Source organism: Condylura cristata, unplaced genomic scaffold (assembly GCF_000260355.1).
Source record: "Condylura cristata isolate star-nosed mole 26May11 unplaced genomic scaffold, ConCri1.0 scaffold00024, whole genome shotgun sequence".
NCBI lineage: Eukaryota > Metazoa > Chordata > Mammalia > Eulipotyphla > Talpidae > Condylura > Condylura cristata.
Genome location: NW_004567125.1, coordinates 7,246,992 through 7,258,779, shown reverse-complemented (window position 1 = coordinate 7,258,779; position 11,788 = coordinate 7,246,992). Strand labels below are relative to the sequence as shown.

General features: G+C 54.3%; 2 protein-coding genes across 4 annotated transcripts in view; one reads left to right on the top strand and one right to left on the bottom strand.

Moving 5' to 3' along the window:
* Positions 1–11,788, top strand: part of LOC101618382 (chromosome unknown open reading frame, human C7orf50) — a 118,726-nt gene that overhangs the window by 65,244 nt on the left and 41,694 nt on the right. The gene's annotated exons all lie outside the window — the stretch shown is intronic.
* Positions 5,934–11,788, bottom strand: part of GPR146 (G protein-coupled receptor 146) — a 14,236-nt gene continuing 8,381 nt past the window's right edge. For all 3 annotated transcript variants that reach the window (XM_012728998.1, XM_004688345.2, XM_012728999.1), the window contains exon 2: positions 5,934–7,793. In XM_012728998.1, the coding sequence (XP_012584452.1) occupies positions 6,758–7,759 (1,002 nt within the window). In that variant the 5' untranslated portion in view covers positions 7,760–7,793 and the 3' untranslated portion in view covers positions 5,934–6,757. The remainder of the gene's footprint in view (positions 7,794–11,788) is intronic.

Below are 11,788 nucleotides of genomic sequence, written 5' to 3'. Positions count from 1 at the left end.
AGCTGGCACAGAGAGAGTGTGTCTAATTTTATAAGTAACCACCAGATGGCTGCCCCTAACACACACACACACCCCTTCCCTGCAGCAGAAGGCTTTCTGCAGGAAGTGCTTCCTGGAAACTGAGTTGTCAGGTGATGCCAGGTGGGCAGGAGGCCTGACCCCAAGTGTCCAGCACCTACCCGACCACCTTGTCTGCAGACAGGATGTGCAGGCGCAGGGCTTGAATGATGCCCATAGACCCAGAGCCAGGCCGGGCAAAGCTGGTTGAAAGCTGGAATTCCTTTCTGCCTTGGACTTCAGTGTTTGTCAGACTGATCCCATAAAGGGCCTGTGTGACCTGAGGTGGCCACAGAGCAGTTGTGATGAGTGTACAAATACCACGAGCACTTCCTTCTGGACTCTGCAGTACACGTAGCAAGTGGGAGTGTTCCCACTCCGTTACTGTTTTGTGATGTCTCCATCCTTGTTTCTGTCCTCATTCACTTAGACTCACATCTTGGCCCCTGCACCCTGACCTATGTGATGGGGAGGGACTGTGACCTAACGGGGGCCCTGGTTGTCACATAGTCACCCCCTCCAAAAACATAAGTCCCCCTGAGGGCCCCCACCATCAAGCCCTGTGAGGACCTGGAGGTACAGGATGGGGACTTCCTCGCTATGGGACCCTTGGCAGGTAACACCACAGGGCTGGAAGCGTCCCTCTGGGTCCCACATGACTGTTCAAGTGCTAGGGTGCCTGGGAGGGATGGCCAAGATCCGGGTCCACAAACTGCCCGATTTAGGGTGGGCTGCGGGCATCCTTCAACTTTGAGTTTCATTTGGCTCCGTGGGGACAGTGGCCCTCCCCACATGTCTGAGTAGTTAGGAGTGCTGTTTTGCTCACGCTCGGGCGTTCTAGTAACTCCCTGCCTCCCAGAGCCCTAGCACACGCAGAGCCCTCCGGGGACTAGGGTCTGACCCCGAGGACCCATGCACTTTCTGAGTGTCTCCAACCATCTGGGCACATAGGGGACATCTCTCCAGTAATTCAGTCTCAGTGAGGAAGCACATGTGTGCCCTTGTGCTGGTCTAGGCACGAAGCTTCAATCCCATGCTTGAAATGATGGCTCCAGCCCCTTGCGAGGCTCCCCTTCTTGCAGTATGTTGGCATTACCACCCCTTCCAGCCCCCATCCAGAAGGAAGCGCAGAATTTTTTTTTCTTTATTTTTAAAGAAATGTCTGTGCCTTTACTGGTCCAGTGGGTTCCTTGGCCGGGGGTGGTGACTGACCCCGATCCTGGGCTGACCAGACTTGACCACTTGCGTAGATGACAGACAGCTCACCCAGGTGGTGGCCGGTCCTCTCAGGCTTGATTTCAGGTGCCCACCATGCCACCCACCGCCTGAGGCGGGTGATAGACCCACAGGTGTGCTTATACCACCTTGGGTGTCTCCACAAGAGGCACCTTCTCCACAGCAGCAAGCTCGGCTTCTGCGAGGGGCCCCCGGGTCACCACCACCAGCCACGTCATCTGCTCACAAGACCCACAGCACCTCGTGGGAGGGTCACTTTTTCTACTGCTCCTGGTGCCTATCTCTTTGGTCCTTCAGATTGCTTTCTGCAGTGGCTGTCTTCTAGGAACATTGCAGGGATCTTGCTGACTTTCCTGCCATGTGACTTGGACGCATCCTTGTGTCAAAGAAGCCTCGAGAAGGGAGGACATGGGTCAGGGGCCAAGGGTGCGGGTTCATGTCCAGAATGGTCCAGAAAATTTCAAATCAATTCAAAAGTGGGCAGAGCAACTGAAGAGCACTTCAGAGAGCGGAAGTACAAGTGGCCACAGATTATGGGGAAGGGCGTCAACCGCATGACTGCTGGGGAACATTCTCAGCAGATCCCCTCATCTGGCAAAAATCCTGACAGACCAACAATGCCAGGAGTCAGGAGATGTGAGGAAGCTCTAGGGACACACAGGGTGGACCTGTATGAGGAAGCAGTTTGGGGTATGTGCTGAGAGGTTGAAGGTGGGTGTCCAGGGGCCCTTTAGCTGTGCACCTGGGAGCCTCCCTTGAACCAGCCTGAACACCGTCAGCAGTGGAAGCGACTTGTTAGATACATTGTGGGCAAAGGGAGCGGCTAGGGAAGGTGAGCTGCATGTCCGGGGATGCTTCGGTAGGTGTAAAGTGAGTGAACTTCGCAACAGTGTGGTTATCTGGCATGTGCAGCTGCCTCCACCTCATCTTCACAACTCTCTGCTTCTAGAGACGTCGTTCCTGAACCCTCGAGCCTTTGCCGTTTGGGAGGACATCTTGTTGAAGGTGCCAGTACCTTTTCTAGCTGACTGGGCTCCCTTGGGAACGTGTGGGCGTTGCCTTCATTTCCCTGCATCAACTGCTTAGGACCTTAAGAAAGTGGAGGTGCCTAGGGGTGGTCAAGCAGGATGCAGACTGGGTAGGTCTGTGGGTATCATAGTGGCACAAGATTACAGGAGCCCAAAGAGGAGAGTGCCAAACACCTGCCGGTGTTGCTTCCTGGCACTGCCCACACTAGCTGAGTCACTGGGGCAGTCAGTCAGAGTGAGCCCTCACCTGTGCATGCGATAACCGAGAACCTTCTTCCTAGGGTAGAGACGAGGGTGTGGAATGCATTCAGCACAAGTGTGACTGGTTGCCGGTGCCAGTGGCACAGCTGCCGCCGCTGCTGAGTTAACAGGAGCATCTGTGCGAATCTTCAGGAGCACTGTGTGTGGGAGGTGGGCGTCTGGAGCTTTGGAAACTAAGGCCATACAAGCCGGTGAGAATTAGAAAGAGGTTGGTGCCTGGGACTGATGGTGGTGGCCTCAGTTAAGTTCGGCAAGGGAGCCCCCAACCGAATGAGAAATTACATAACTCCTGTGTTTGCCAGTTGTGCAGTGGGTAGAGAACCATCCCAGAACAGTCTTATTTTGCTAGTCTCTACTTCATACACACAAGTAGTCCTTGATAGAAACTTAAAAAAACAAGCGAAGATTCTCTACATTTGGAATAACCTTACCTTACACTGCACAGCAAGTGAAATTTAGTCCTGGCCTTGCTTACCAAAGCATAGGTGGCATCATGGAAAAGCTCAGAAAGTAGGCACTCACCAAATGGCCTCTTAGTCCTCTCAGTGCACACCTGCTCAGGAAACCAGGGCAACCTTATCCAAATTCCTTGACCTGCATGTCTTTCCTTAATATAAATGGATACGTTCAGATTGCTTCATTCCTTTTCTTAGCCATTTCTCCATTTATTGAATACTCACTGTGCAAAACGATGTTAACAATTTGGTGATGTGGGCCTCAAAAAGCAGGAGGTAAGGGGGTAGACAGATGGCTCCCACATTTGCTGGAAGCCAGAGTAGAGGTGCTGGAGCAATCAGGATACCTGACGGAAGGCCTGGGGTGTGGCCAGTAATTTTTTAATGGCATCTGGGCAGTTGTGAGGCCTGTTCTCTTGCTCACCTCTGTGACTGGCAAGCTTAGGCGAGCATCAAGTTCACCATGTAGGAAACGCTGGTACATCTGGCACTCCCCACAGAACCACATGTGTGGAATTGCTTGTTTCTGTGGTAACTAGTTAGTAGTAAACTATAACTAGCCAAGGGAAGTACTAAGAACATTGAGATTTGTATCAGTGGGGAAACGCGATGGAGCTTTCCAGTGCATTCAGTGCTGTTCTCTGATACACATTACACATCTCTGGAGATACACATTTTAAGAATCAGAAATTGGATAGCAAGTTTCAGATAACACAATGGTCTTCAAATGTGTGGATTTTTTCTGCAACATTGTCTTCTTCCTCATATTTATAGAACCTCGTGCAAACAGGTACAGCCACTGGGGTGGATTTTACAAATTAAAACTGAGAAAGTCCCCAAATTTTCTAATTGATTTCAAATTCAAGAACTTGACTTGTAAGTTTAACTTATTCCTGGTTTATCCTTGGCTACATGCTCTTCTGAGTGAATGAACGTTTGTTGATTTCTTATTCTTACTTAGCAATAAGTCTAGTTTCTTACAATAAACTTTATAGCTTTCCTAACATAAACCCAAGAGTAAACTAAAAATAATGAAAACACACCAAGGTAGGTGAGTTGAATGATCAGAAATATGATCATTCGCTTTTAAATTATAATTGTCAAATAGTTTTTGTAGCCAAGTGAATGACTGAAACAAAAATATTGAAGAACTCGAATACTGGTAGTTTGGGAATTCACCTGAAGAGTTCTCAGAGGACTGAGTTCGCGGTCTTCCTTGACTTTTCCCAAGTAGCTCATTCTCTGAGTAGCTCAAAATTCTTTCCATTTTTTGGCAGTAGCATTGGGACTCAGACATACTGGAGATTTCAGAAATGCAAGTTACACCAGATTTAGCAAAGATGAATTTAGCACCAGCATGAGCAAATGTGGAAAGTAGGAGCCATAGCTGGTGGGGAGGCAACAGGGTGCGTGCAGTGCAGCAGTTGGGAGGGTTGGTCAGGGCGAGGGTCTGACTCCGAGACAGGTCTGTGCTGGACTTGTACTCTGCCAAGGAGCACTGCCTGTGCCAGCAGTGAGCCCTCCCTCCCCAGCAGAGAGGGGGCGGGGGTCAGGGTGGGGTGGACAGAGAAATACATGGCTGCCCTGCTGTGACCCTGCCAGGAACTAGCCAGTTTGCAACCAGAGCTACTGAGAAGTCGAAAAGAAAACAAAGTGATTTTAGGCCACCCTCCACTTGGGGAAGGCCAGCTTTGGTGAGGGCCTGCCTCTCAGAGCCTTGCTCTCAGGATTAACCCCTTTCCCAGGAGTTCTTTGTCCTCCAGTGAAAAGTGTAAGCATGGAAAAGGGCCTTTTGTTCTAAACAAGGACACCAACACCACAACCCAGCTTCTCACCTGCATCCCGTTTCCCCCGCCTGTGGCCCTGACTTCCTGATCCAGAGCCCGCAAGCTGCCTGGTGGACCTTGGCTTGACCTTGGCCCCTGGGCCTGCTAGATAGAAGAGAACGACAGACTGTTAACACAGCTGCTAACACCAGAGTTTCCAAAGGGAATCAGGGACACAGGCGCCCTGGCACAGCCCGGTGTGAGAGAGGAAGCGTCAAGCTGAGACTGAGGCTTGAAGAGGCCAGGGTGGCGGAGAGGTTGCTGTGCCTTTAAGTAGAAATAGCACATTTGCCAAAGGAAGCTGCTTGGAAATTTTTCCAGATCAGTCTGTTTTTCTGGCAAGGAAGCAGAGGCTCCACAGAACCTGTTCAGGGTTTCGCAGCTGACAGGGTGGGTGGGTTCAGAGCCTCGATGGTGACGGTCAGCATATCTGCGGGGCTGACTCCGTCCCCTCCACTGGAGGGGGCATGCATGTAGCAGGATAGTGGCCACCTTTCCCAAGGGGCTTGGGGCAAGCAGGTGATTTCCCCACGTGGACTGCCTAAACTGGGCCCCACATACTTGTGTGTTTCAGAATGCTGAAACAGCCAGCTGACATGTGCGAGGGCAGGAAGGAGAGGCCCAGTGCTGCTTGCATCCAGAATCACGCTGGTCGTTTTTTAGAAAATCACCTTATAGCACCACAGGTCGCGGTTGGCCACTAAATGAATTTGCTGCAAACTTGAAAAAAACTCGTCTAGAGGGCCATGGCCTGTAATGTAATCATAAAAGTTTTGGTGGGTGTGAGTGAATGGGGTGGGGGGGGGGAATTTTGTGTGTCTACTAGGTCCACATCTGTAAGTAAGCATTTATAGAGTGGGGGATTCTAAGGGGGCGTCCCTGTAGATGCCTGGCTGGTGGGAGGACTTCACGCCCGAGTTCCGCTGACAACTGACGTCCACGTGCAGCCTCTTCTAATTAACCCAGCCACTCAGTTACCATGGAACAACAGCTAATGGGGACCCAGATCCTGTGCCCCCCACCCCGGAGTGGCCTGTCAGCTTTGTTTTGGGTAGGAGGACTAACAGCACTTTTCCTAGTTCCGTTTATTTATATTCTTTAGTTCTGCGCACACTTTGGGGGTTGATGTCTAAGGATAGATCTGTACTGAAACAGCCAGCTGACATGTGCGAGGGCAGGAAGGAGAGGCCCAGTGCTGCCGGACTGTCCCGTACACCAGCTGCAACTCCCACCTGATCCTCCCTCTGAGGGGTTAATAACACCCCTATGGGACACCCGCCTTCAGCGCGACACCAAATAGGACTCTGGCCGCAGTCCATCGACGCAGTCTGATGTGTGTTCTTTTATATGGTTTCCTTCATTTTAATACTTCATGATTTTTCTATCAAATACTTCTTTATAAACAAAAGGGGGGAAATCAAGTATTTTAACATGACAGAGTATAAATACTGGCTTTAGATTTCCATCACTTCATTTAGAAAGCTCATGTTGAGGTGGCCGCAGGTATGGTTGTCGGGGGCTGGTACGGAGCGTGAGTCTGGAGAAGCAGGAGGGTCAGTGTGGCCGGCCTTCAGCCAGGCACCTGGTGCTTCAGACCACACACCCGGGGCCTCAAATATGCCTTCTTTAAAAAACCCCAGAACACACTGAGGACACGCCTCGCTCTGCTCTGGCCTTGCTCGGCACATCTGGACACGTGGCAGAGCAGGCGGGTGACAAAGTGCTTGGACTCAGTGGAACTGCCAGGTGCCTCGCCCCTCGGGACGTGAGACCCAGGGGAGGGAAGGACAGGCTTGGCACGGTCCCTGCAGACTGCACCTAAGTCAGCTGCATGACTGGCCTCCCCTGCCCACAGCAGGGAGCACTGCGCGTGGGACTGGCGTGGGCTGGCTGTTTATGCCATCACCTGCTGCACCCCTGCTTGGTCCGGGGGGCAGTGCCGGTGCCCACAGTGCATCTTCTTTATTAGGCGTCGAAGCTTGCTGGGGAAGTTCCTGTTGATGTAGCGGTAAAGGAGGGGTGTCACAGAACTACTGGAGAAGGCCAGGAACTTGGACAGATCCTTCGTGAAGAGCAATATCCCCAGGTAGTGCCCATCCACAGGCTTCCCCCGGGAGGCGAGCAGTGTGTGTCCCAGGAGGCTCAGGTAGTGGGGTGTCCAGAGCCCAAAATGAGTGCACACGGTGGCCACCAGAAGCCTGTGCACTGAGGGGTCCAGCCGCCCTGAGTCCCGGTCGAGGGGCGTGTCTTCCTTCTGCAGTCTGGAGATGAGCACCAGTGCGTAGACCACGGCCAGGGCAGGCACCAAGTACCCAATGAAGACCAGGATGGCGTCCGCGGCCTGTGTGTCCTGCATCTTTGTGCACTCAGCCATCCTTGTGGTCACGTGGCTGCAGATGTAGAAGAGCAGGGAGGAGAAGCTGGTCAGCAGGGCCCCTCCCCAGACAAAGCCACACACGTGCCTGGTGTTGTAGACACTGGACATGTAGGTGCGTGGCAGTGCCCGCTCGATGTAGTAATCCAGGCTGAGCAGGGCCGTGGAGTACATGGTCACCAGCGAGGAGACGTTGAACAGCACCAGCAGTGTCACGTGCGCCTCACTGCTGAGGCCCCACAGGGCCCACCTCGAGGCGGTGGGGCTCAGCAGGTACACGGGAGCCAGGGCGCTAAGGACCAGACCGGCCACAGCCATGTTCACAAAGTAGACGTCGGGCATGGTCATGCTGCCCTTGTCACACAGGTTGACCAAGACCAGCAGGGCATTGTAGCTCAGGCCGACTGGGAAGCCAACCACCAGGTAGAGCAGGGAGAGGACGGACAGGACCAGGTGGAAGTGCTGACAGACGAGCGGGTCCTCGCCCCTGCCTGTGCCATTGAGCGGGCCACAGCTCCACATGGCGGGGCGGGCAGGCTGCGCCGGGCTCAGCGGGCTGTGGGGAAGAACAAGGAAGTCAGTTCCTTAGAACCCAAATTGGCCTGCAGATTGCTGAGAAGTGCACAGGGTGGGACGGGAAGAACGCCCAGCTGCTGGCATTGCACAGGAACAGCCAGCACTGTTGGCCTTTTAATAAAGACCCCTCCTGCATGTGTGCTTCCCGAGAAAGCAGTCATCACTTCAGGATGATGTCCATAAGCCATGAGCACGGTACCCAGAGGCCCAGTCTGCTGCAGGATCCTCACAGCAGGGGTGGCGGCCACACCCTGCCTGCACACACTGCTGATTTCCTGCACCTGCCTGGCCCCTCCCTGGCATGCACGGCATCATACCACCCTCTGTCCCGCCCTTCATACCTGTGTCTGGTGGCCAGAAAGTCAACCCAATCTCATGCTGCCTGGGTGACACCAGAACACCGCAGTCACCAGCCCTGTGAGCACAGCCCTGAAGACAGGTGCGCATGCGTACATCTGTGTGAGGCCTGAGCTGTACTTGGGGGAGTAGAAGGTGTAAAGCCAGGGTGGCTGAGTACCCATTTGTGAAGAAGAGCCACACTGCTTTGGCCAGTGACACGACACTGGAGTTGGAGCCAGAGCTGGGGCCCAGAAGTGAGTGTGAGGCTGTCAGGCTTTGACATGCAGCACCTGGCTCTTCCTGGGCTCTCAGAGGGCCCAGGTGGTGTTAGGTAAGAGAGGGCTCTCAGTAAAGTTGGGATTCTCTGGGGGCAGGTGCTGGTGTTGGGCACTGACCCTGCTGGGTGCCAGCAGACATGGAGAGACCGGGGCACCAAGTCAGGAGAGAGCGCTGGCCTGCCCCTCCCTCCCTGGAGTGCCCTAGCCAGGGGCAAAGTGGCTTGTTTGTTCTAGTGCAGATCACCAGAATGGCAACTGGCAGGTAGAGGGTGACGTAAAAGACATTCTTCAGAAATGTCAAGACTTCAGAGGAAAACCTCCATTCTGAATGCAGTTTGGCCCAGCCAAACCTGCTCTCAGAATAAGTCTTCTCAGGCAAACACACAAGACACACACCTGATACTTAGGGAGTAGCAGTGAGCCAGCCCAGCTGATGTTGGCGAGGTTCCCACCAGGGACAGAGCCCCGCTGCTGTGAGCCTGGCCTAGGCAGGAGCCTGATATGGAGCGAGGGTCTGTCTTGTAGCAGCTAGTCACCCATTTCCCACATTCCAGAACACTTGCTGTCTGCCCTGTCCTGCCCGAGCCAAGTGCTAAGGTCACAGTGTGAGCAAGACGGGGTCCTGGCACAAGGGGCATGCCCCAACATGGGAGTCAGTGAACAAGATGAGGAGCCAGGGGCTCAGGCAGCCACACACCCTCACAACAGGCGTGCCTCCATGTCTGTCCTCAGCATCAGACCAAGATGGACGGGTGGATGATGCCCAAACAGCCGCTCAGGTGCACACCGGTGGACAATGAGTTTGTGGGAATGCTTTTGCAATCCTAAGGAAGCCACCCGGCAGGCCTGATGACAAATGTCATGTGGTAGCAAGGGTGAGTGGGGTGAGGTGGCACTGGGTGGAGGTACTGGCCACCTCTGCCACCCACATGTCCTAGTTACGTCACTTGGAGAAGTGTTTGTGTTCCTCCACAGCATGACATGAGTCCATGATGCTAGGCTGCTGCCCCTCAACTTCTGGCCTTCGGTCCTCAGGGTCCATGTGGGGTGCAGGCAGGGTACACAGCTCTCTGGGGGCCAATTCTGCCAGAGAAACATGAGCACTGGGCAAGACCTACTTGATGGCGTGGCAGCCACGGGTCCTTCCCTAGCACCCACCCCCACAGGAAGCAGCTGGTTTCCCTTGAGCCAAGGGTAGGTTCCCTTTCATGTCACTTTCCAGATGCTCCTTTCATCCCCACTGGCCTCGGCCTCCTGAGTGCACAGAGCCACTCGCAGTGTTAAAGTGCAGCCTCCTCTCTGGTGTGCCCCTTCCCTGCTCGAGGCTCCTACCTGCTGGGTTGTGGCTCTGGAGGTACAGGGGGGCAGTCAGCCAGAGCCCACGTGGGCACATCTGTCTGCCAGGTCTGCTAAGACTGGACGTCTTGTGGCCTCTATGGACATTTCCCCCCGAAGAGTGTCCGGTCCTTGCCATGCCTGCCCATAGCCAAACCCTTTGCTGCCCTGGGGTCACCCCACTCATCACGTCCAGGACCCCTAGGGTCTACCCAGGTTAGACCCACCTCAGCTTATTTTCAAGCCCTCTTCCTCAGATGGGGACAGAAGCAGTGGGTCACAGCACTACTGAAAGAGGCTCCCCTGACTTCCTTCTGCTGCCTTCTGTGGGGGTAAACGAGCTGTCGGTTTGCTATGGCCCAGGACAACTCACCGATCTGAATGACCCAGCTGAGGGCCAGTTCTTACACTTTGTGGGGCTGGGCCAGGTGGTGTGCCCTGTGGACCGGGGTCCTCTCCGGCAGTCCTCTCCCCATCATTATCTAGTCCTTGGCCTGGCTCCAGCACACACTGGCAGCACCAGCCCCCCAGCTCCTTACCTTTACTCCGAGCCCCCATTTTTTATGCCCTGGATACAACCCATCCATGCCAGCACCGCAGGACAGGGGCTCTGCGGAGGGTCTGTGTGTGTTTCCTGGAGACCCTGCCTCCTTATCAGCAATGGTGTGTGCAGGGCTCAGCGCCCAGCGTGGAGAGGCACTCCTCTTGTTTTCCTGCAGTAAATTACTCACAGGACTTCTCCTTGGCAGGCACAGTGGCCCCTCCCTATCTCTGTTGACAGCGTTTCAAGAAGTGAGAGGTCATGCCCGGATGGACACACCGTGGAGCAGACGTGCTCTCGCCCTCTCCCTCTTGATGTAGGGAAGGCCTCGGGTCCCCTTCTGGGCATGACAACAGTTCCCCTCAGCCGTCCCACCCCCGTCCCCAGAGCAGTGGGGATAGATCTGGCTAAACTTCCAGGGCCCGTGTGACTGCTCCTGACACTCAGAGCGGAGGGGAGTTGTATTTTTCCTGAAGGATCTAAACCGCACAGACATTTGTCTCAGAAACCAAGGATGAAATAGTCGGCTGAGATAGTCCTGGCGGCTGTCCGGTCAGCATGGACACAGACAGCTCTGAAGGAGCAGCGGTGGCCAAGGGGGCTCAGAAATGAAACCAACAAGAGCAGGTCCAGGGGCATCAGCAAGTCAAGGAGACACCTGCTGTGTCCCCGTGCCCAGCGGGGCCTGCCCGGGGTGATATGTCCTCAGAATGAGCCAGGGCAGGGACCGTGGACGGCCTGCCCAGCCAGGCCCAGAACGTCTCAATTCTGGGGAAACCACCACGTGGAGCAGAATCTGTTCAGCATTTTCCAGACATGTGCCCGTGCCTGGCTTGTCAGCGGCCAGCGCGGTGTGAACGTGCAAGCTGCCCAGACTTGCAGGAGGGGAGAAGGTACCTGACGGCTTCCAGGTGCAAACACACCAGCACAACTAGAAAAGAGAATCACCATGTGAACTTAAAATGTTGCAGTTTTCTTATCAATTATAAGGATAATGTGATTTCAGATGCAGTTACATGCTACTAGTTTTCCTTTGCTCTCATTTCATTTGCTTTTCTGCCCCACATTCTTCTGGGAAGCACCTGCTGCCACCAAGATTTGCTTAGAGATCCCAGGGCAATGACCAGTGAGATGAACAGCTTCGTTTTACAAACACAAGTGTCTGGCATTTTCTAAAGTTCCATAAAGTTGAAACTTCTTTTCTTTGTGGAAATGAAGGTGGGTGGTATGGGTGGGAAGAGACCCCGGGGAGGGTGTCAGAACACCCGGCAAAGGCACATCCGTCCTGTCCTTCCAGACCTCTACCTGCTTTTCTGGGCCCCCTGTGACCCACGCCTGACACCCCCGGGCCAGCCCCTAACCTGTCCTCCTGGCTGAAGGGGCTCCAGGAGCTGGCTGGCCAGGGCGGAGGGCGTGGCGCGGCCAGGGCTGCAGGAACCCCTGCCCCCACAGTCAGTTCCCTGCACCCGCCCCACTCCCCTC